Below are 25,769 nucleotides of genomic sequence, written 5' to 3' on the forward strand. Positions count from 1 at the left end.
CTAGATAATTCATTTGGGAGTTGATTTACTCTTTCATGCATACGCCTCTATGGAACATGAACTGGCCTAGGCGTTGTGTGCATGCTCCACAGTCCCCACGCTAGGTTTTAAATCGGAAGTCAAACAGCATAAATTTGTAGAAGAAAGCCAGGAAAGAAAAACAAAAAACAAAAAGAAGAAGAAGGTGTAAAGAAAACAAAACAAGACAAAAGTACCAAGTAAAATGCACAATATGCATGGAACGACAGCGCCGAAAAGTTATCCATATTGTCATTTTCTGAATAATGTTATAATGAATTCATTCATTGCTAAAACAATTAATACAGGTAAAAAGTTACATACAGTACCTTAAATCTCATCATAATTACCAATTACTCTATCAAGTTGCTTCTTTTCTATCATTTCACAACAGATGGTTTCCTCTGTTTGATGACTCTTTGGACAGGCTTTGGAGGGAGCTACATTAAATATGACTCCTTTTGTTTTCTTTCCCTTTGAAAAAAAAAAAGTTTCTTCTTTCATCAGCGGTGTGTGAAATCGAGGGGATTGTACTTCAAGTTAGGTGAGTAGATTCTGCTAAAGACTTTGGCAGCTTTCTCCCCTTTTACTTTGTGATCCACTGCTTTATCTTTGTGATAATACAAATATATCGGGGCAAAGTCTACTCTTGGTATTCAAGAGAAGATCTGGGAAAGAAGTAATAAAGTAATAAACTGACCTCCTTCCATGGCTGTTTCATCAGGGTGTCTGTTAATTCCTGACTGAGGTGGAAAGAACTCCCGACAGACCACTGTTGTTGGTGTGGGTCTTCATTTGACCACTTGGTGGTGCTATAGTCTCACAGTGAAATGGGGGCCTTCTCAGTAAAGTCTTGAAAAGCCACCAAAATATATTCCCCTAAAAATTCCCAGCACCCCACCCCTGAACACTTGAAACTTCAGAGAGACTACATAAAAAGCAAATCGGCTCTGTGTTTTTTTGTTTGTGATGCTCTCTAGCTGTCAAGGCTGTGTTGCTACACCGCAAAAAAAGCTCCTTTTGGCAAACATGAGTGTGCACTCTATGTACAAATAGCACTTGCACATTCAAACAGCCTCACTGCTGAATGCTGAGGGTAGTCGATGGATACATGGGGAAGTGAAGAGTGTTCTTTGACTTGGTGTTTGGGTGGACAGATGGCACCTGGATGAAAGTGCCAGCTGTAGTTGACTGACTATGCTTGGAGGATGTTCTTTGGGGACTGCCAACCATCTGACTTTAAGGGCATTTAAACTGATGGTGAGAAATGAAGCTGTGTTTATCCATCCATACTGGTAGCATCGGTGAAGATATATCGGAGTTGATTCTGTTGCAAATGGCATTCAGGAGTTGGCAACAGGGGGTCCATAGGGAGATTCTGTTATCTCCTTGTCTCCACAGAGGTTTTGTGCCTGTTAAGCCCTTTATTTTCAGTGATGGAGAAGTGCTAAGTGAACACGCACAGGCATGCTACTACTGCGTGAACCTCCATTGACAACCATTACAAAAGTGGACTGTTTCTTGTTTGTCAGCCAAAAAGAAATTCAGAGAATTCTTAAAAAAGTCCACTAGCTACCACTTCAGGTCTAGGCCTCTGTGTCAGTAAAATGTCCAAATTTCAAGATACTAAAATGGCTGTCATTGCTTGTTTAATGAGCAAAAGAAGTGACTTTGCAGTAAGTGAAGTGATGGAAATGCTGAAGGGAAGGGTAGCGGACAAACGACGATGACCTGCAAAAGATCCAAAACTGGACTCAGAGAAAGACTGAGATTCAGGTCAGAATCGCAGGGGTGAGGGTGAGCAAGGAGGTGTCCTGGGACACACCTCAGTCTTGTGTTCAGAGTCGAGTCTGGGCTTCGGGGATGTAGATCTCAATGCTGTCTGCGCTCTCTGTGGCTGAGTTCTGTCTGAAGGAGGCGGTACGCTTGGTCTGCAGCAGCCTCCTCCTCGCTTCTGTCCTCTGACGGTCCCCGAGGTCCAGGGACTTCTCCCTGACGGGTAGGGTATGTCCACCAATGCGAGGCACCACCAGGCCCCCGGACCCACCTCCGGCACCCCCATCCCCCACACTATCGGCCCGAAGGCTACCACTAACCCCACCTGCTGGCTTCTTTGGTAAGGGAGGAGGAAGCTTCTTATCCTCCTGCCCCGGGAATAAGACGTAGATATACGATGGACATGGACAGTGGATTTATTATGTCAGTTGGTGAAAAAATGGTTTTGAATTGTTGAACCAAAGAGATCCCATGCGAAAAATGTGGGAGACAAAATGAGAATGACAAACCAAAGTACCAAACCACCGAAAAAAAGGGTAAAATTCAAATGGGAATCACAGGCCAAGACATGTGAGACAGTTAACCACAACCAAAAAAAAAAATTCATGCATTGGCATCATTTTGACACAAGGGGAAATGAAATGGGAGAAAATAAAGGAAAAAAGAAAAGGGAGGAAAGAGAAACAATTGTTAGTTTGTTATCAAGAACAATGTGGTTGAACAGCGAGTAGCCTAACCTTTATAGAACAGAAAAGTACGTCCTTTTGTCTATCCAGCCACAATAAATGCAAAAAAAAAGAAGCTGATATGCATTTAAATTTCTAGTAGTTTCAGACTCCATCATCTCGTCAGCAGCTCAGTCCCTCTTACTGTTTTGTATTTTCACAGCCTGCAAAGGCTTGGAGGGCACGACCATCTGCGCTACTCTTCTGCACACTGTCATCTTAGCTCTGGGGGAGTGCTCTAGGGAAACAAGGGCTGTGTGGACCCCAGGGCCTCTCACCTTCTTTTCAGGTGGGAGCCTCCAACCAGAGTCCTTGACCCTCTGGAGATCCTGAAACTTGACCCTGACGTCCTCTATGTTGAGCTGGAGCAGGTCCCAGAAACTTGCCAGGTCCTGAGAGGAGGGCTGGGGGTACGCTGATGGGTCCTGGGTGGGAAGGGAGACGGGACATGGTATGTTAAGGGTGATAAAGCAATACAATTGTGAAAGAAAGACAAAAAATAACAGGGCATTTTTTTGCAACAGTGTTTTTTGCAGCCAAGCTAATTTTGCCTTTAGCAAAAGTGAATCTTAGCAAAACCATGCACCATAATGTAATGTGTGTTGTCATGATTTTGCATGCAATCTCACATACTCACCACACTTTGTTGGCAGAGGCGGAAGAACTGCTGGACTTTCTGAGACATGAGCATCTGGGCACTGCCAACTGCATTTCGTATCAGCTCAAGAACTAGGGAGGAAACAGCACACAAGAAGTTTTAGACATCATTCATTTTTTTGTCCTTTTCTCTGATGCTTTTCTATCCTCTTCCCAAACTCACTCTCCTCTGGTAGTTCATTCTCCTCTGCCTCTCTCTCCATGCTCTGACACCAGCCCTCCATCCTCTCCACCTCTGTCTGCAGGAGGCGCAAGAAGAACTCTCCGTCTCTCATGCAGGGCGAGGCTCGGCCCGAGTCGGGCAGGCTGCGGGGGCCCTCCAGGGATGGCGTCCCTGCCCAAGCTCTCTCAGAGGTGATAGGCAGAGGGGAGTGGGAACGTGGAGGCAAGAGTGGGTGCTGGTGGGGCCGTGGGTCAGTCTGGCAGGCCTCAGTGGTATAGCCACTCTGGATAAAGTCCTGGGTTAACATAAGAGAGAACTGTTGGGCACACAGTATTCAGCAGTGGTGGGACCATTCTTATATAAGTGACAAGTTAGTCTCAAGTCTTTGCAGTCAAGTCCCAAAACAAGACACAAAAGCTCAGAGTCAAGTCCCAAGTCAAGACTGACAAGTCCCAAGTCAAGTCCCAAGTCAACACTGTCAAGTCTTGAATCAAGTCCCAAGACCCTAAACTAAACTTTTGAGTCCTAAACACGTCATGATACGTTCTTCACCAAATGTCATGCTATTTTAACAGCACAGAAACCTCACACACTGAGTCTGTTGCGTTCATTGTTCTATTCCTTGTGAAAAATGTTCAATTTCAGACACATTTGTTCCCTTGCTTCTCTCCACTGGAGGTATCTCCCTGGCATATGCCACTCTTTCCCCGTGTCTTGCATTTGACACCACAGCTACATGAAGGGACCGAACTGTCCTCCACTCTGTCTCCATCCTTTTGCTTTCTCTCTGAGTGTGGTCTTCATCCTCCTCCTTGTCATCATCATCCACCTGAATATCACTTGCTGACTTATTAAGAGTGAGCCATTTGAGTTATGAAAAGATACTCTGCGTTCTGCTCCTCTGTTGTCAGTGATGTGTCCTGCCGCCACATTTTTTCACTGTTTCTTGGTAAAGCAACTCTCTTAAAGCTGCAAGTTAAGTTAAAGTTGCAAGTCTTTTTTGAATTTTTCAAGTTCAATGTAAAAGTAATTAAATGTATGACTTGAGTCTGACTTGAGTCCAAGTCATGTGACTTGGGTCCATACATCCGGTATTTGAACAATTAATAATTGGTACACCTCATCCTCAATCTTCATGTCTAAGGCCAGAGGCAATTCATTTGACTATTAGGTATGAATGTACTCCTTCAAATACTAATCTACTTGAAGAAAATGTCACTGGCTACTGAATGATAACAAACAGTACAATAGTATTTGTGAATCACTGCAGACTTACCTCTCTGTAAGCCCACTGTCCCTGTGTGTGAACGGTGCGATGGCACTCTGTGTACTGACTAGCTGACTCTGGCTCTGACGAGTGCCTTTGGAAGGAACAGCCAAACTGAAGACTCTTGTCCTGCGTTGGCACGGCGATGCTGAGCCCTGGGAAACCCTCGGGGTCCAGGTCGGCCTGCACGCTCGCCGTCACGCTGTTGGAGCGCTTGAAACGAGCCCGCCTGCAACACAGGGAGTCACAGCAGGCCCAGAGGCATCGAGTCACGCAGAGTATCGCATGCAAAAGCAACGCTCAAATCATTTTTTTTTTCTTCTGATAATTGCACATTCCTATCGGAGCAGGAATAGTCACTGCAGTCACAACAACTCACTCAGTTGTGATAAGCCCTGCTAAATCCTCTGGCATATGACGCACCAGTATGTTCAAATGTCATGTCAATGGACTCAGTGATGAGTGTTTACTCTATTACAAGTTTATACCCCACCTCCCCTCATGTCTTTGCTGTCTGATGAGGTGTGAGTTGTGACTCACATTTTCATTTTTTGCACTTCTCTTTTCTCTCCCGACGTCACACTGTCATCCTCGATGATTGAAGGAGATGGGGGACATTGTTAACAGGTGCACAATCACATAACGCTCGAGGTTCGGGAGTATGCTATGTTGTGATTTCTTGCAAGCATACATGCGAATCTGACCCGTAAGCGATGCTGGATATAATTAGGAGGAGGGCTGTGTCACGCGTGAAAGTCATGTCGAGCGTATGACTTGCAGTAGTCATGGTTACAGTCGAAAAACAAGACATTCTTGGAACAAAGTGTTAGTGAGTTCAAGCTGTGATGTCTGATGAAATGTTTAATGAAATAATAGGATCTCGCCTAGAAATCAACCATACTGTAGGTGGCTGCACTGTAGGGCGCCCGGGAGACGAAGGCTTTTTCAAATTATGTATTAAAATTATTCACATAACTTCCTGGGCACAGACCAAAAGCTCTTGATGAAGCCACACATTTTGGGGCAAATTCAAATCAGCAAACAAACAAACACACATCTTAGTTTGAAATTTTGTGTCCATAATTAAGGCAAATTAAATGTCAGGGTGAATAAAAACACCTCAAGTTGGGACAAGATTTCAAAGAAAAAAAACTTTTCCCCTGATTTTATTTCAAGATGTTTTACTATTACCTTTTGTCATCTTCCACTTGGACTCCTATAGAGTGGACCTCTGTAAGAGCTTTACCCTCTGCGTCAGAATCTGACAGAGTCTCTGAGCTGTCCACCTGGAGCAGAAGAAGACATAAAACACCACAGTCAGAGCGCAGAGGTATTTGCAGAAACAATTAGACAGTTTCATTTATTCATTTTTCATTTGTGGTGTTCAGATGAGAATAAAGACTTTCATAGACTGACTGGAAGATAATTAGTTGCAGCCTTATTTGGATAGAGTAAAATGTCCTCACTCACCTGCACGGCTATGGATGGCCTCCACTTTCTCCCACCACGTCCCTCGTCCTGCCCCCCAGCTTTACTCAGCACGATACTGTTCTGAGGCAGAGAGACTGACTTCCCAAGGCTGCCCCCGACCCTGCTGTCCCTCTCTCTGGCCGGCCTCGGTGGCCCCTCCAGCAAACTGTCAGCAGAGCTGCTGTGTTTGGCCCTCACCCCAACTCCAGGACCCCCTCCGTAGGGCACCAGCTCTCGTGAACCCCTGACCCCATCTAGGCTCTCTGCCGAGTTACTGTGCTGTCGGGAACGTCCAGGGCCAGTGGCGGAGTAGTATCCTCCTCTTGAGGAGCGACCCAAGGGGCCGTCAGAGCTGCCCAGGTCCACGGAGTTGCTGTGCTGCTTGGGGCGCCCGGGGCCTGAGCTCGAGGCCAACTGTCCGCTGCTCTGGAAATAGGCATCCTGGGTGGACTCGGTACTGCTCTGGGCTCGCACAGAGAGTGAAGACTTGGACATGCGAGGTGGGAGTGGGGGAGGAGCACCTTTACGATAAGGAAAGACTGAAGTGTCAGAAGAGCGGGAGAAAGGAAGACAGAGGCATAGTGGACTGTTAAGAGCAAAATGGGTATATCAACAGGGAGCAGGGGAGGTGGATACTTACAAAAAGGACAGACTGGAAGAAGAAGGTAAAAGGAATGAAACAGTGAAAAGAGGGGATTTTTTTGCAGAAAAGAGGGTAAACCAATACAGAGAGAAAGACAAAAAACAACAAAATCATTAAATCATAATGGCAATGCAAGATGTAAGAGAAAGATTCATAAACACAACTAAAAAGCTCTTTTTCTTTTCACAAAAAAATCAGCTTCTGATGTGAATTTTTGTGAGAGGTAAGGAGCGACGAAGTCGCAAAGAAAGACATGACATTAGTGACGAAAGAAAACCTGGTAACACTTTCTTTGAAGGCCACATCTATAATGCATTATGAAGATATTCATAGTAAATTATAATGCATTCATAATGCGATATAAATACATTCATAAACACATATAATGCTTACTGATCCACTACAGCAAAAGTCCTAAACCATTATGGATGTGGCTTGATGATGATTTATAAGTAGCAAGGGTCTTATGGATACTCTTGACTTGTTATAAAATAGGGTTTGATTGCTGGGGCTTATAATGCATTATAAATATCTATACTCACTTACACACACACACACCAGTCAACTGTATTACAAGGTAGATTCATTGTCATTTTTCTTAAACGTGGGTTAGGAAGGAATGAAATGAAATTTGACCCTAAATCCTCTAAATCCAATCTTTATGGCATTGAAGGAGTTGAGGAGTCCTACAGCCTGGACAATGAAGCTGCTCCGTAGTCTGGTGGTTCTGCAGCTGATACCTCTGTATCTTTTTCCAGATGGCAGCCGGGTGAACAGACTGTGGCTGGGGTGGCTGCTGACTTTCAGTATCCTTTGGGCTCTGTGCAGACACCTCACTTTACCGAGGTCAGTAATGCTCTGTAGATGGGAACCAGTGATGTTCTGGGCAGTTTAATCACCCGCTGTCGAGCACTTCTGTTCTGGGCTGTGCATGAACCATGCCAGTTTGTGCTCCTCTGTAGACGTTAACCAGAATCTTGTTCTGGAATTTAGCCCTTCTAAGTTTCCGTAGGAAGTAGAGCCTTTCCTGTGCATTTTTAACCTGGGTGATGATGTGTGATGACCAAGATAGGTTCTCAGTGATAGTAATTCCAAGGAACCCATAGCTGTTCACCTGCTCCACCTCAGCTTCACTTATATAGACAGGGGTGTGTGTCTTTGCCTCCTTCTTTCTAAAATCAACAATCAGCTCCTTGGTTTTACTGACGTTGAGCAGTAGGTTGTTCTCTGTGCATCACTCTGCAAGATTATTGAATGTAGAGGAGGTGTGACTGCAAATTCAAACTCTCTGGGGTCTGCATGTGAGGAAGTCCAGTATCCAGTTGCAGAGTGTTGCATTAAAGCCCAGAGTGTTAAGTTTCCCAATCAGCTTCATAGGAGAGATAGTATTGAATGCTGAGCTGAAGTCAACAAACAGCATCCTGCTAGTCTAGCTGTTCTTATTCTCCAGGTGAGTGAAAATTGAGTGAAGAGCAGTAGATCCTCTGTGGATCTGTTGATTCTGAAAGCATACTGATGAGGGACCAGGCTGGCAGAGATGTTGTCTTTACTGAACACATATAATGGTAACTTGTGATACAGTATGGACTGTTTCATCACACTATTTGTCATTACTACAGTTAATTGTTGATGTGTGAATAAGTGAGTATAGATATTTATAATGCATTACAAACCCCAGATGTCAACCTCTAGTTTATAACAAGTCAAGAGCATCCATAAAACCCTTGCCACTTATAAATCATTATAAGTCACACCTATAATGGTTTATGACTATTGCTATAGTGCATCAGTAAACATCATTTGTGTTTATGAGTGTATTAATAAAGCATTATGAATAAAGTAAAATTCACGATTAATGCTGTCATTATGCACTGTAGATGTGGTCTTCATAGAAAGTGTTACTGAAAACCTCTTCCCTTGAACTAACTTAACTCTGCTTCTTAGGAAGATAAAGCAATTTCCTGAGAGAAATATTAAAATGGGAGGCGCAGATTCTGTCTCTTCCTGCTCCCACATTTTTCTTCAAACATACATGCACACGCGCACACACACACACACACACACACACACACACAAACAAAATGACTACAAAGAGACACAAAAACTAGAAAGAGGTGCAAGATATCTACAAAGACACACAAATGACTACAAATACATGCAAATAACCAAAATGACTACAATAACATGCTAAATGACAACAAAAACACACAAAACAAATTAGAAGAGAAACAAAATGACTACAAACAGATGCAAAATGACTACAAGCAAAAGAAAAAACAACCACACACACAAAAAAAAAAATCAAGAAACACAAAATTACCACAAAGTGACACAAAACATGCCTGTGCACAGGGACCTATTGTCTCATAATCCAGCAATGATTTTATACTAGGAATGAGAAAGAGCATGATTCTAAAGACAAAACTAAAAATTACTAGAAAAAAAACATAAAAACGCATAAAATACATGTTTCAAATAAAGAATGATACAGAACAAGACAGCAAAAGAACAAGACAAAACCAGGAAGACAAACAGACAGACGGACCAACAGAAGCAACTGGAGACACTGAGCTATCATCATAATCCTAAGCACTCCTGCACCCATTATTGAGCCTGAGAAACCTGCGATCACACTGGGGTGGGTGATGGGAGAAATGAGAAACAGAGATGAAAGAGAACAAAGAGCAAGCACAATAACATACACAAGTCGATGCTTATAGCACGCATACGTATACACAAACACAAGGAAAGTTCTGCAGAACGTCTGGGTGAAAAAGTGAGATCATACAGACTGAAGGAATAGAGAAGGAAAAAATAAATAAAAATGGATGCACGCATTGCGCGCAGCTGTGCAGTGAGTTAGGGTACAGATTTTGTGTGTGTGCTTAAACTTGCTTTTGTTGAGGTAAGCAGACAACAAGCTGTCACAAAATGATTTCTCACACTGGCTGTCCTACTGAGTCTCCCACCAGGTTGCCTCCACATAAAAGACAACCACGCACCCTTTGCAGACATCGCAGACTTGTATTTATTGTTATGCCGAACCACGCACATGCACACACTCACCAGCCCCTCCCTTGATGCTTCCCTGGGGTCCCGACATGGAAAAGACAGAGAGGCAGTCGTCGTCCTGGGAACAGCCTGCCTGGATAGCGCGGACGTAGCTGTGGCTGCGAGTGCGGAACACGCCTGGAAGGTCCAGGGCCTCGACGGCTTGAGACTCCACTTCCCCGAACATGGTCTCACACACCGCTTCGAACTGGCGGTTCAATGTGTCTCCCAGCTAAAGAAGAGGGAGACGACGTAGAAGAGGGAACATGAGAGAGTTATTCCACATCCTATCAATATATACAAATGCATAATTCACACAAACAAATCCCAGCTTCTTACCTGTGAGCTGGTCAGAGAGCGGGTGTAACTCCGGGCGCGGGTGTGGGTTTTAGGTGTAGTTCGGCTATTGGGGTATGAGTCTGTGCACTGCTTACATGAGTACCTGAAATACATAACACACAGCATCAGTAATGACTGAAACAACTACAGTGTTTGACGTCACAGCTGTTCCTTACTTGCTAAAATATTCTGGCTGTGATATCCTCAGTTGTGCTATTTTTGTCAAAAACTCACTGCAGCAGCGCACATTTAGTTATCAAATAAAATGTCACTGAGTCATGCTCTATGACTATGCCAGCTGGAGTCATTTTGAGTGTTATGATGCTGCACTGCCATGTCACATGGGAAAAACTGCACTGCGTCACATCTAGACTACCATTTGTATCTTATTTGAAATCATTCTGAGTGTTTGAGTGAATGTGTTTTTCATGTTGGTTATGCAGGAGTGCAGTTAAATGTGAGCAAAACTAAGTTTTGGTTTTTGCAAGTCAAAATAAAAGTGAAATGGTTACACAGAAAGAGTGTCTCAATTTAGATGTTTGAGTGTGATAATGGATGTTTAACTGTTAAGAAAATCTCATATAGCACATGTAAAGACCAAGGTATCGAAATATATTATTGTTTTCAACAAAGCAAAGTATATGTTAGATTACAAGGCAATGAGAATCGTGTACTGTTCACTTATTTTGCCATATGTGTGTTATTGTGTGGAAGTGTGGGACAACACATAAATGAGTAACACGTAGCAATGGTTCCTAACAGAGAAAAGAGCGGTAAGAATTATTAGGTGTACCCGCAGAATATACCAACAGACTGTTTATTACATCAGGATTAATGAAATTTACAGATTTGTTTGGATTTCTAAAACGATTAGTAAAGTATAGGGCAAAAATCAGAGTATTACCAGAAAATAGCCAAAAGTTTGAATTTCTGAGGATGAGGACCATAGAGGGAAATATTACTTTAAGCACCAGTTTGCACAGACTATATTAAGACAGATGTGTACTTCGGTGGTTGGCAACAAACTCTGGAATTCTCTACAGATTTTTTTTTTAGTTTTTAAATTTTTTTTTTTTTTTTTTTACTTTAAGAAAATGTATATATAAGGAAAAGTAATTTAACTACACAAAGCTGTCGGGTAGAATCTGTCCCCTTGTTGATAGTGACTTACCAGTATTTATTAATATATTTTTTCTATTTGAATTTACCTCAAGTATTGTTTGTTAAGTAACTGTAATTGATAGATCATCTATTTCTTTATAAACATTTTAAGAGAGGGGCAGGTAAAATAAGATTTTTTTCTTCTCCCTGTTCCTTTTTGGTCATGTAATGTTTATTAGTCGTTTAATTAATTAAAATGTGCATTAACATGAGCAGCACATACAAAAATGACATGAAATGAAATTAAATCTACCTAATTTTCCAAGGAACTTGCTTATATGAAGTTATTCATTACTGTATACTAAATGGTAGTTTTGTGTCTTTTTTTAAGACCTAATTAAACTGTGCTGATGTGATAAAAAGATTGGATTTGTAATGTTTGCACTCATGTTGCACACTAGAATGGGTATTTACATTGCATTGTGCAAAGAAGCATGTATAGCTGAGGGACATTTATATGGACACCCATTTGACCTTTGATCCATGCTGATCGATCGTCTAAAGGCATCCCTCTGGGCGATTAGGGTGGACTTCGGCGAGGCTTTTGGGCTGGTGTCAGAGTCAACACTGTCATCGTCGCCCATGGCCTTGATGTAGCTGCCGCTCCGCATTCGACGGCATGGAATCTCCCCTCCGCTGTCTGTTGCACCGCCACTGCCATATCCACCACCCCAGTCCTCTGAAGGGACCTGAGACACAATCATAGAGCATTTGCATAGTCACAGATAAGTATAAAAAGAACTAGTATTAATCAACTGCAATTTATAGTGAGTACAACCATGTAGAACATATACATGGTCGAACGGTTTTAGTAAGACTTTCTGTAAATGAGTTAAACACTGTTAAATGAATTAAGTAAGTGTGCACTCTTCTTCTACACCAACTGTTAAGGGAGAAGCAATAGATCACAGTGTGAATTAATTAGTGTTGAGATATTGAAGATGTTTTCACTGCTCTGTTGGCAGCTTCTTCCCAATATCTGCTTCTAAAGTCAAAGGACTTGTCAAAACGGAAATATATTTCATATCTGAAAAATATTTCACACCTCGAACAGAAGGAGAGCGATGATTCATACATACAGTCATGGCACACGTGCACCCGGTGTGACGCCAACACACCGGCACAGAGCACTCAAGCATGCTCATGCGCACAATGAGATCACACATACACACATGCAAGTACATGGGAGATGATGCTAAAGAAATGGAGAAAGGGACAAGGGGACTTACAGAAAGAGAGAAACTCTGACAGCTGGAGAAACACTGACACAGAGAAGGAGAAACAGCGTAAGCTGGAAGCCGACAGACATAGAGCAAATAAAGCAGTGAACAAAAAAGCAGGTAGACAGGACGAGTGGACAGACAGGAAGGAGACAGACAGATGTAAAGGGTGGCAAAATGAGAAGCAGAGAAGCTGGATAACAGACTTAAGCAAGCAGAGAGCAGGAAGACAGATGGGCAGATGAATGAGAGTCTGATGAGAAAACAAAATGAAAAACACACACACAGGAACACAGTCAAGACAAGAAATGAAGAAGGGAGACAACACACAGGGAATTGATGATTCAGTGATGATATGAAACAAAAAAAATTTACATTGACAGGTTCCCTCTGTGGCCGTCATGTAAAATGTATGACATTTCATACCTATGTCATAATCCTTTCATAACTCCTTTAAATGTTACCCCTTTCTGGTCTGTTGTAGTTTTTCAGAGGAAAATTGAAGCTTTGAAATATTTCCAAAATGTCTCTGCCTGAAATACGCCCCTAAAATTCAATGATATTCCAAAACATTCCATGACTTGTGGGGAACCCGAGCAATGAAAAATAAAGAGCCAGGAAGCTGTGAAGAGAAACAATGAAACACATTACAGCTTCTGTCTTTAAAGCTGCGATAGTTTTTTTTTTTTTAATTTCTGTGCCATTTGGTTGCAGCAGGACAACCAAAAACTAAATGACATATTTAAATAAAAAGGCTGCAAATGTGTTAAGAAGTAATTACCTTTTAGTTCCATTTTCATTTTAGCTAGGGGTGTTTTGGCCATCTGGCATACAATACTTTCCCGGTGGGCTGATCTTCCTTTTTGACAGACTCAACTGTCTATTATTATTATTAATGTTATTAAAGAGGTAGCTAGTGCGTCATATGTTGATATGTAGAGCCGCCGACCAAGGTTCTATACTTTATGAGTTGAGATGAGAAAGTGTTTGTGTAATCTGGTGCTGGTCAGGTAGTGTACGTTCGATTTATCTGAATTTAGAAATGAATTTGATGAGATCACATTTGTGGGCCAGAAAACCAAAACAATGAACTAAAATATGCTAAAATTTGGTAAAAATATTCTGTAGGTTAACTTGATGCCTTTCAGATTAAACATTAATTTCATGCATTCTTAACATAAAAATAACTGACAAGTGGAGCTTTAGTTGGCATCGTAGCAGATGAAAATCAACCCTGTATAGAGAACTCTATTATTGCGGAGGACCACTCGATTCAATTTGTTAAAATGTGAGGGTACCATGACCCCACTTCTCCTCCAGTATGATGAAGGCGTTGTACCATTAAACAGGAAGTACTGTGATAGCATCTGCTTGTGCAGAAAGCATTCGATTGCTCTGTTTTTTGCAAATTCTGTTAGGTGTGTAGTCTCACACAAGCAAGTGACCAAATAAAAACACCTACACACATTGACACACACAGTCACACACAGTCACACACAGTCACACACACACACAGACACACAGACACACAGACACACAGACACACAGACACACACACACACACACAGTCAAGGCCCCCGGGGTTTGGCATCCAGCTGAGTGTGTGTTTTTAAGGTCATCACTTAAAAGATGATTCAGCCTAATCTCCCGATCCCCATGGCCTTCTACTATCTCTCTCATTTTCTCCTCCTGCTCTTTCTCTGCTCTTCTCGCTCTGCCCCTTGGCTACCATCACCTCCTTTATCTCTTTTCTATCCCTCAGCTTGCTCTGCTATCTCTGTATCCCTCTACCTTGCTCTTTTGCCACTCTATCTTTGTCTCTCTCCCTCGCTGTTTCTGTCTTCATTTGACTCTGACTCCATATTCTGGTTTTTATCATTCCTTATCTATAAGACACAGGCCGAGGGAAAGAGAGGGGCTTATGGAATGGAAAGCGCCGGGTTCTGATGCCACATGTTGGGATTGGAGTTGACACCATGGGGAAGAAAAACCTTGCACATGTCCCTCCGACTCTGACCACAGTAATTCAGACTTGTGAAGATGCTTTTGTTGTTGTTGTTATTTTCACTTTGAGCTGCTTCACTTTTTCTCATGCTTTTGTGTGATAAATGTGAGTGATGACCCACTGCGGACTTGTATGCACATGTTAATGTTAAAAAATACCAATGGGTAGCTTGGTAATATGTTTTGTGTCTTTCTGACTTAAAGAGCCAGCGTGTAAGCTTTAGGGGGATTTAGAGGTATATAGCAGTGAGGACTGCAGATGGAAAACCAGCTGAAACTTCTCCCACTCGGGATTCCTTCAGTGTTCATTGTTCAGGTGCTTTTTACTGGAAGGCAAATTATCCCCAGAGGTCTCTTCCTCTCCAAAACAAACATACAAGGTGATTAAAACAGGTAAAAATACTGAATGAAGCACTCTCAAGTTACAAATCAGTGTTTATTTGATGCTTTTCGGCCCTTCAGAGAAGGGCTGCTAGCCCAGCACCTGCAATTGCGTGCTCACCTTTTTACTGATCCAGACATTCAGGAGGTTTTTACCAGAAGCCAAATTATCCACATCCAAAACAAACCAAGCAGTTTCCTGTTACAAATCAGTGTTTCTCTGACGCTGCTTGTCTCTGAAGAGCCACCAACCAAGGTGACTGACACGAAAATGCTAATGGCCCAATCTAGAGCCAGTGTTTAATTTGTCCATTCTGGGCTACGGTAGAGACAAGGCAGGGCAACATGGTGATCTTGTAGACGAGGGCCCATTCCCTATGAAGATATAAATGTCTCATTCTAAGGTCATGAAAACACAATCCATTTCTGCCAATATATCTAGCCTTAATTCTGCACAAAGGACCTTTGAAGGCAGTCGTGAATCTAGAGAACTATTAATGAGGTGGCAAGAGAGTGGCAAAGAGACGTTTTAAGGAGTGGCAGAAACATACATATGTTTATTTCATCTAAAAAAAAAATAACATATCATACATAAGTATCTAGATTTGCCTGGGAAAGCAGCCAAATTAAATTATTTTAACTCAGAAACTTTATATTACTGTGGCACATGAGTGGAACAGAAAAACCCAAAGTGGAAATTAAAAATCAATTGATTGTGTTTTTTCAGTTGGGGAACTTCAGCTCTTGCTACATTAACTTGCACTCCGACGTCATAGTTTCTAGCTTTTTCATTTTTGACAAGCCACAAGTTTTCATATATTTCTAATTAGACTGTCCAAAACTTGGATGCAGCTGGGCTGCAGAGGCATTTTTTAGGAGTGGCAAGGCATTTTTCATGTAACTGGTAGATATGCCCTTGCTCACAGGAGAAGTAATCGCATATCTGAAATGTTCTGTATTTACACTGAATGCTTTATGTTTCTGTTCTGAGGAATAACACTGTCTTCCTTGTTTAAGACTATTACATCCATAACTCATTTTTGCAATGCAAATACATGAGCACAAGTTAGCAAACTTGGCGATACTGTTGTTTATAAGGTTGTACCCAACTCACAGTTATGACAGTGGATTCAGATTTGGCTGTTCAATTCTAATATTTGATGGTGAGTTGGGTTTCCAATACAAAGTTTGAAGGTTTAAGGCATTTATATCTACATAAGGAATGGCTCCTTGTTTACGAAGAACAACATGTTGCTTCTCCATGTTTCTACAGTAGCCCAGAATGTCAAACCGCATGCTGGCTCCAGATACGGCCATTCATGTTATCACGTCGACCAATATAGTTAGAAGCCCATCTACACTGAACAGGGCCGGAGTTATGCTGTTTGTAATGTGAAAGTACTTTATTAAGTGTTTCTGGTGGTTTAAATCACCTGATCGGTTTGTTTTGGAGAGGAAGTAACTTTTGTGGATTATTTGGCTTCTGGTGAAAACCTCTTGAACGAATGTCTTAAGTCACTGGAGAAAACAATTGACCCTGTGTTGGACTAGCAGCCTGCAGCATCATGGCAAAGTGAGAGGGGAATACATGGATTCTTGATCTGAAACTGCTCTATTCAGTTTTTTAAACTTAAAATCACCAGGTCTTTGTTTTGGAAAGCAAGAGACCCCTACGGATGATTTAGCTCATGGTCAAAAACCTCCTGGACATCTAAATCAAAGGTGAACCAGGCTAACTCCTGAGAGAAAGGGAGTGAGTGTGTTATGGGCGAGCAGCTTGTCCCTGAGATGCCAAACTGTGTCATGGATTGACTGTTTCATTTGGTGCTTATAGCTGCTTTAATCAGCTGGTTTGTTTGTTTTAGTGAGGAAGGAACAATGAAAAGTGAAGGAATTCTAGCCGGGAGAAGTTTAAGCTGGTTTCAATCTGCAATCTTCACCACTGGATGCCACCAAATCCCCTAAATCCCGTAAATTTTACTTTTTTTCACATCACCTTTGGTCAGTTATTAAACGCCTATCCTTACAAACTCTGACTACACTTGTCTGGCAGCAAACATCCTCCAAAGAACAAGTCTTAAGTTTAGAGCTGTTGCTTTCGTTTAGGACCTGTGCTGCTGTTGGTCCTGAGGTCGAGTTCCACTGGAGTCGACCTAAACAGCTCCATATCTGCAGCTCCAGAAGGCTGTCTGCTCTGAAGCCGCAGAGCAACCTGGCTGACTTCATCAAATCGAAGTGCAGCACAAATTCACTCACTCCACACATTGTCCCCCTCCCTTTTCAGAAAACTGAAAGTGATGCCTGTAGATATGGGAGAAGCTGCAGTGGTTAAGTTCATTTTGTGTCCTAAGGTGTGTATGTGATGGTAGCCTGAAGCACAGAGGCAAATTGTTTGGGGTTTTGTCCTTTGAAACACTAGCACACACAACCGTGCTCCCTCGGTCTCTTCTATCAGGAGACCTCAGCTGTGTCTAAAGGATGAGAGTTGGAAAAACACCAGGGACCCCTGTGGCTACCTGCTGTTTCCGTAGAAACACAGCCTGCATGGCAGCTCTACCTTCGCACAGCTGGAGATTCGTGTGTGTGTGTGTGTGTGTGTGTGTTTGTGCTCTTTCAGCTGACTTCATAGGTGCACTGTAAGAGCCATTAGCGTTTCATTTTAGGGGAAATCATGTATACAAAATGAGACAAAGGGGAAGAGGGAACAGTGCTGGATTCGGAGATCAAGTGTGGTGACCGAAGACAGAGTGTTAGGAGAGACATTAAATATCTGCGTGGGGGACAATCACTGTTTAATGACAGTCCATGTGGTCTCCCAGGTGGACATTAAACCCTTTGAGTATGCACTGTGATGTGACGTCACATCACAGTGCATGCTCAAAGTCCCATTTTTGTTTGTATGCTTCTCAGATTTTTTGACATTTCTTGGCTTTTTGGACATGTCTCAAATTTGGGGAAGTTTTTAGCATTTGAGATGTTTCTAGGATTTTCTAGGATTTCAGGACCTTTCTAGGGTTTTAGGACATTAGGGGCTTAGCAAGGACCTCTGTTGAGGGTCTTGATAAACGAGGCCTATACCGTTTAATGTACTTTGCCACCTTATGTATTCTAAAAATACAAAAACACTTTCCAGTGTGAATCACTTTATTTTTTTTGTGACTTAGATGACTAAATGTTTGGAGGGCCACCGGGCACCCTATCAGAAGCCAGAGTATCAGTGTGTCGGGGACACACTGTTTAAATGTATGTCACCGATATCCTATATTTCCATTGCAAAAAAAATGCAAAATCATTGGTTGACATGCAAATGAACACAAACCTGTAGGTAGTGAAAGGTCCTCTCCTTCAGCTTACTCTCCATGGGCACAAGGGCTTTTTCATAGCCTCCTCCTCTGGTGGAGGGGTACACCTCCCTGGCCTGACTCACTGTCATGGCTGACCAGGTGCTCCTTTTCAGGGAGTGGCCATGATGCCCGTGGTGCCCCCCTCCTTCGCTCCCGGCCAGAGCCATTGTGGTACAGGCCATGCACTCCCCAGGTCCTGGCCCACCACCACGCTCCTTGGGCCTCTTCATGGTGAGCTCCTGGATGGCTGCATCCAGACTCTCGTGTCCACTGGGATACCCCCGCCTGCCCCCGCTGACCAGAAAGCTGCTGTCGCTGTCCAGGTTGTCATCAGAGCTCCACCAGCCGGCTGTCCTGCTCCTATGGCGCCTACCTGACTCGTGCCTCGAGTCTCCGCTCTTGCTACGTTCTCGAGACTTGTTTCTCCGGGTAGAGCGGGGCTGGTGACCTGAATAGTGGCCTCCGCTGTCCTCTCCTCCACTCCTGTGGCCTCCTCCTCTCTCACCACGGTAGTCCCCACCTCCTCTTGTGCCGTTATACTCTCGTTTGGTTGGTGCCTCCAGGGAATGGGACTTGGCAAAGAGGCGCTGCACAGAGTTGACCAGGTGACGGATACGTGAGGGGCTCTCGCTACGCGGCTCAGCACCCCCACTAGCTGTGCGCTGGTACTGCAGTGTATGGAAGCCATCTGGATGAAAGGGCACCTGCTTCTCAAACTGGTCCATCAGGTTTGGGGGAATGCGGTGCATCTTCCCTCCGTGGCCTGAGGACAGGCACTCTTCGCAAGAGTCAAACGACTGGAGAGGTGGGTGCTGGCTGGGGTGGGAGCGCGGGAAGGTTCCCCCTCCAGAATGGCTATGGGAGTGGGAGTGGGAATGGTGCCTCTCCAGCGCCAATGCCTCAGCTGCACCAGGAGGATAATAGTGGCCGTCGCTGTGACCCTGGTAGTAGTCTCTGCCTGGGCCATCACAGTCCTCAGGAGTGCAGTGGCAGGTGCCTCCTCCGCCACCACCGGAGGAATGCTGGGACATGCTACGGCTGACATGGTACCCTTTCACAGGCGCCGGGGCGTGGTGGGCCGTCCGGGCCGAAAGGGGGCGCTGTGGGCGTGACAGGGCTGCACCGGTCTCACCTGAGGGCACAAAAAAGAGAAAAAATTTAGATCTTGTATCTGCAGGAGACAGGAGTGAACATACCGTGTTTATGCATAACAATAGAATTCTTACCAAATAATTGAATCAAGAGTTCAGTCTTGCAATCAGTAATATTGAACTGTCTCATTACACAGAATAACTGTGAGAATATGAGTAAGTGTAGCTGATCACTGCACTAACTCTTCTATTACCTTAATATCTGCTGAGATTTGAAGCTTTTTAAACAGGAAAAATTAAATGAAAACCTTACTGCATACTTTTGTTGCCTTAAACCAGAGATGTCCAAATGTTTTTGAATGGGGTCAGATAGGTTAATGTGAAAAATACCTATCAAATAGATGAAATAAAAGAAAGAAAGAAAGCAACAAGACAAACGCAACTGTTTCATTGTTTAGTGTTAAAGTGTTCAAGTGCCACATGTAGTATAATTTGAAAGTCAAGCTGAGGCCATGTAAAAGTGGTTCAAGGGACACAGTTGGTTCCTGGGCTGGTCTTCAGACATGCCTGCCTTAAGGAATTAAACTGAAAAACAAAGATTTTACGTTTTTTTTAAAAAAGAGACTGCATGCAGATATAAAACATGTTATCAGTCTGGCATGAAAAAATACCCAGTTTTGCTGTCTATAGCAAATTCCCCATTCATGACAACTGTACACGGGGTGAATTCTTATATCACTGGTTTAAATTTGATTAAGACTTAAAATTACACATAATTAAGGGTGGTCCGCTTTAGCTGACAGGCCAATAGTGTCCTCGGCTTTTGATCAGATCCACCACTTGCTCCTCCAAAGCTCCAGCCTCTCGCCCAAATATGGTCATTACTGGCTCCAAAAAACCAAGATGGTGGCAGACAAAATGCCAAACTTGAGGCTTCAAAACATGACTCCACAAATCAATAGGTGACGTCACTGTAGCTACACCCATTATTTTTAGTCTATGCATTGAATGGGCGGGATCTGTACATTTCCCATGACAGTGTAAGTTTATTTTGAAAATACACAATACACACAACAAGTGTAAATTGACACTCCTTTCCTGAATGTCCAAAACAGACGCTGGAGGGGTTACTAGAGCGTCAAAGTTTGATGTGTAGGGCAGCTGACAAAACACTGGCTGTTGATGAGATGAAAGTGAGAATGTGTTGGGCTATAACATGACAAAACAGTGGTACATTCCTTTAAAAATATGATTCAGACTGCATACAGGTTTGAGTAACTTATTTGATGTCTGCACTGTATATGTCTGTGTGAGACAAAAAGGTGGGATGTGTAGTGAAGTGTAATTCATGTTATGACTTTCCATATGAATCTCAACAAAAAGAAATAAACTTTGTAGATTGATGTCCAGATTGTTTTCTGTCTTCTATCAAGTGGCCTGTTAAATTGAAAGAGAAAACAATGTTTTCTTTTCTCTTATTCTGATTAACATTTTTATTGATGCTGCACTTCATTCTTTTTTACCCAACCAAAGACAAACAGTGCAATAGTGAGCATTCATCCTGCGGGCTGCAATAAGGGGGCCACAGACAGCTTTCTTCTCCTCATTCATCTCAGAGGCTGCTGGGCTGATAAATCAAGAATATTAGCCTTTCTTTCTTTCTCACAATGTCTCTCCAGTTTCTGCCTCGCTCTCCCATTTAGCACCTCCCGCTACTCTCTCCTGTTTATCGTTATATTCATCAGCCCGGCGCTTCTTGTTGTCTGTCTCTTTTTCCTCCATCCATGTCCGCGGGGAGTCTCAGAGCATTCACATGATTTACAGCTGAGGAAAACAGTGCGTTTATCGATCACCTGCAACCTAATGCAGGGGAGATATAGAGCGTCGGCAGGCATCCAAAGCAAATTCACAAACCCCCATGCTATCAATTACAGAGCAAATTCACTGTTTGAGTATCTGAACATTAACATGATTCACAATATCCAGGTGACCCTGCAGACTCTAACCCTTTTGTGTTGCTTCCAAAGGATAAAAAGTGCAGAAGAGGATGGGATCATCTCCACAAAACAAATGCAGGAAATGAAATCAATACACCTTGCCAAGCTGCAGCAACAATGTTGCACAATGTAAACCTTATCTCCCACACACTCTGGTTGCTGTAAGTAAAAGTAAACAGAATGGAAACAGCCTGTCTTTGTATTGCCTTTCTTTTCAGCACATGGATAAACACTGAGATTACATTCCAAATGTGGTAATCATGTATTTTATTGGACTGGCATTAATTGCTGCTGCTGCTGTAATCTCATCCTCTATTAACCATGTTCTCCGCTAACTATATAATGAAGCAAGGGCGGGAAGCCTCTTTATAATGCACATGAGCATTTCCCGTCATTTCTAGATTTGATTAAATTGAGATGAAATTAGTCAATGAAAGCCGAGAATCGAGCCGCTCTGCTGGATGGGATTCACTGAGCTCCTGCGAGTCTATTTGTGCTCGTGTTTGCCCGCTCTCACACAGAGATGAGAGATAGGGCACAGATGCTGGGATAATCATTAAATAGAGCGTGGCCTGTTTGCCTTGATTGGCTGAATGAGAGCCGCCACCCAGGAAGCACATCCACATCCAGCCGTGTCATTGGTGTAGCCGTGACGACCGGGCCTAGCCAAGTCAGCGTCCCACCGTGGACAGATTTCTGACAGCCATGGCACCTGTGTGGATGTGGCTGTGTCTAGTTTGTAGGCTACATGTGAATAGGACCAGTGGTGCTCCAAAAGGGGGGTTAGGGGGGCTATTGCTTTGGCTTTAAAATAAAATATTGAAAGTGGCCAAAATGCTGTTTTCTGACAATATGAAAAAATAATTATTTTTTTAAATCGACAATATGTACAAAACATCTGTTAAATGACACAGCACAGGTAACAAGGTATGTACGAATATAACTGACAGAAATTAAACAGATAAACTAATGACAAAATAAATGAGTAAATATATGAATATAAATTTATAAATAAAGGTAAACTGGAGCTATAGCCATACAGAAAAAGAGGTATATTCAGTCAGAGGATTCGAGAAGGAAAGATGCATAATTTTCCAAAAAAAAGTGGATCTAGTAAAAGTGATATCTGTTTTCTGCCAAATTAGACTTTAACCCTCATATTTACATAGTTTTCAACTTGCCTTCACACCACAACAGCATATTCAAAATTCCTGAAATTCAGCTTTTGCCCTTGGTGTGTGACCCCAAGATTTGCAGTGCCCCCATCTAGTTGCTCCTTTGAAAAATTTCTGGTGGCACCACCGGCTAGGATGCTCTTAAACGCATCACAGTTGAAAAAGTGTATCTACTAGCAACGGCAGGCAAGCCAGCCAACTGCTGTCAACCCCTGTTATGAAGTTTAGAAATAGTTTCTTTGAGTATTTAAAAAAAACAAAACAATTTTATTATTTTAGAAAACTAGAGAAATATGCAGAATAACTGCAGTATGATTATGGATTCTATTTCCTTGCAAGACAGTGAGGAAAAAAATCTAATTTCAGTGAAGCTTCAAAATTCTTAGAAATACAGACAAAAAAATAAAGATGAATATGTCAACTGATTAGTTGTGGTTGATATTTTTTGCAGTGTGTCATGCCTGCATGTGTGTGTCCCCATCTATGAATAGACAGCAAAGTGAGCAGCGCCGCTCTGCCTGGAGCCGTAAATTAAAGCATGTTCTGTTTATTATGAAGTCTTTGGCTTTGGAGCAGTCTGCCGGCTAGGAGCTGTCAGTCACAGTGACACGCACGCACATACCCAAATGTGTGGTTGCCCTCGCAACACATTAAAAAAAAAGACAAGACCAATCTGCAGACAGACAACTGAAAAGATAGAGGTAGAAAAGAAGCAGCCGAATGTTGGCTGTCTCTTTCCTTTTATTTCCTTCAGTCTATCCATCTCTCCACATGTCTCCCTCTCCTCTCAGTCTCTCCTCCTGACCTATTTCTATCCATCCCCCAGTCATGTCTCTTCCTCCCTATGCTCTCCTCCTTTCTTTGTATTTTTTTAACCTGTCAGTCCGTCTGGCTATCTGCCTGTTAGCACTTCACTGTGTTGAGTTAATTACAAAGTTTATTTCCATTCTTCATCTCTTGGCCCCCACTGATCTCTCTGTCATCTATCAGTGTTCTCTCTTCTTCATTTCTTGTTAGATAATTGGGATATTACATAATTTTGTACACACATTTTATTCACCAAACAATAGGTGCTTCTTTTGTTCTGTGTGTTTTCAGTGAGCTTTCAAATCTGTACGTACTGCAGACTTTGATTTGACCCTACCTGCTTCTTTCTCTTTTGCGCTCCACATCTTTTTGTTTTCTGTCTATATTTTCATTCCTGTTTGGTAACCCCCCACCCCACCCCCTCCTGTCTGTGTAGGCAGAACTATTCTGTAGCTGCTCAGTAGGGAGTTGGAGCTGTACAACACGCTGTCATTGTTTAACACCACTTGGCATCAACTTGATTGTTACAGAGGCTTCAGTCTGGAGCTGCTTCATTTTAAATATTCATGCGATCATGCCAGTTGCTCTGACCCACTTTGCTAACATCTGAGCGCCCGCTCTCTGCCATCTCTGTGAGTTGTGGGTCAAAGTGGGTTTCACGTCAGCAAGATAATGTAAATTCAACAGCTGAAATACCAGAAATGGTACATGCATTATGAAATATCATCTCTCTCATGAAGCAAATGTTTGTTGTCCATCTTGAGGCAGGATAGCTCAGAAATGCCCTACAGATTTTCATGAAGTTACTACTGTGTCCATGAACAGATTTATGCTTCCTGCAGTGACTCAGTTGGTGGGTGTCACTCAGTAGAGAGAAAGTAGTTCCTGCACAAAATTGCTGACCACAAAGTCTGTGGATATCTTGAGTAACCGGATCATGATTTCTGGAAAGAGAAATTGCTGCTGAGTTTTTCACATGTATTTATTTTGGTACTTTGAGCACCACAAGCCAAGTGCCATGTAAAACCTCTGTATGTGGGGTGCCACTCTATCCACTGAGCCACCAGGTGCCCCTGCTATGTACTTTTGATTTGGGGTGAACTGTCCCTTTAAAGGAATAGTTCAACATTTTGGGAATGCTTATTTCCTCTCTTGTTAACAGTTAGATGAGAAAATTGACAACATTGTCATAGTTGTACGGTAAACAAAAAGAATACAGCCAGCAGCTCAGCACTTATCATCCAAACAAATACCAAAGTCATCGGTCACTTCTCAAAACTCTCAGGAAGACAGTGATTGACAGTAACAGTATTTATACCAAACGGTTAAACTATTCGCATATACTGAACATACATAAAATGTCATGAATTACTTGTGCTACTTTAAATGGGGTTTTACTTTTCTACCATATGTGAGACAATAACAGACAATCATTTGGATAAGGCAGCCACAGTCTTGGCTTCTATTGAAATGGGATAACGCTGCAAGGCATCGAGTATTGTGTGCCTAAAAACTGGCTTTGTTTGACTGCAGATACAATGAATGAAGCCACAGTGTGGTCAGGGCCAGATATGTCAACTCATTTGAGAACACGAGAAGTGGAACTGCACCGAGCCCTTATAGAATTGTCGTCAGACAATGGGAAAGTTTTCATTAGTCTGGTATCTGTCTACATGTGGCAGTACAGTAGACTTCAAAGATGCTATTAACCACTGGAGCTGTAGACACCCATAATAGAGAGTGGGACAGACAATAGTGAAACATATAAAAATGGGAATGGAAATAATAGGGGATTGGCTCAGCTGTGTTGGCCTGCACTTCCTTCTCCGCCAGCCAGAGAGACATGCATGCTGGGAAACTGGCAGAAGGACTGATTTGCTCTTCTCAGCTTTCAGCCATGAATGATCTATTTTCATTTTTCCACTGCCTCCTCTCTTACTCACACACACACAGACACACACCATGCCACACGCACTTCTCTGGCAGCCGGGCCACTGCCGTGGCTAACCCATTGTGATCCAGAAAGAATCAAGGATGATAGGAAAGATGGAACATTTCAAGGATGACCCGCGGAGGAAGACCCGTAAAATATGACTGCAGCGCCAGGCCGGGCGGCTGCAGCATGTCAGCTCTGTGCATACAGAGAGGGAGTCCAATGTGGAATAAGTGGAAAGAAATATAAAGACTAGATATAACGCCACACAGTTGTATGCCTCTGCGCACCAGTTAAGTTGCAGTTACAGTTTACCTCAATGTCGATAATAAATTTAAAAAAAAACATGGATGCTGCACACACATCTTCTCCCTGGAAACACAGAAGATCTATACAATCAGCAAAGTTTCAAGGTGGATTCCCAAGGTTCTTGATTTATGGCCAAAAACATGTTTCATGGCGTCACTTTGACCTTGACCTTTGACCTTCGACCACCAGATTTTAATCAGTTTATTCTTGAGTCCAAGTGAATGCTTCTGCCAAACTT

At 42.7% G+C, this 25,769-nt stretch overlaps 1 protein-coding gene across 1 annotated transcript; it reads right to left on the minus strand.

Annotated features, from left to right (window-relative positions):
• Positions 1-1,713: 1,713 nt before the first annotated feature.
• Positions 1,714-19,271, minus strand: dlgap3 (discs, large (Drosophila) homolog-associated protein 3). Its single transcript, XM_042506686.1, has 11 exons — positions 18,195-19,271; positions 11,745-11,959; positions 10,110-10,212; positions 9,786-10,002; positions 6,077-6,615; positions 5,798-5,892; positions 4,616-4,835; positions 3,340-3,634; positions 3,157-3,248; positions 2,798-2,944; positions 1,714-2,162 (listed from the first exon to the last, which is right to left on the minus strand). Exons 1-11 carry the CDS (start codon positions 19,248-19,250, stop codon positions 1,857-1,859), a joined length of 3,285 nt encoding a protein of 1,094 aa, XP_042362620.1. The 5' UTR covers positions 19,251-19,271; the 3' UTR covers positions 1,714-1,856.
• Between the last annotated feature and the right edge of the window lie 6,498 nt (positions 19,272-25,769).

This window comes from Plectropomus leopardus, chromosome 18, assembly GCF_008729295.1.
Source record: "Plectropomus leopardus isolate mb chromosome 18, YSFRI_Pleo_2.0, whole genome shotgun sequence".
NCBI classification, from domain to species: Eukaryota; Metazoa; Chordata; class Actinopteri; order Perciformes; family Serranidae; genus Plectropomus; species Plectropomus leopardus.

Excerpts from the sequence above, each read along its gene's own strand:
- dlgap3 (XM_042506686.1), bottom strand. The coding sequence starts at position 19,250 with ATGTCCCAGCATTCCTCCGGTGGTGGCGGAGGAGGCACCTGCCACTGC. Across the intron at positions 5,893-6,076 it reads GGCCATCCATAGCCGTGCAG|GTGGACAGCTCAGAGACTCT; the intron begins GTGAGTGAGGAC and ends CTTCTGCTCCAG. Across the intron at positions 2,163-2,797 it reads GGCTCCCACCTGAAAAGAAG|GAGGATAAGAAGCTTCCTCC; the intron begins GTGAGAGGCCCT and ends TTCCCGGGGCAG.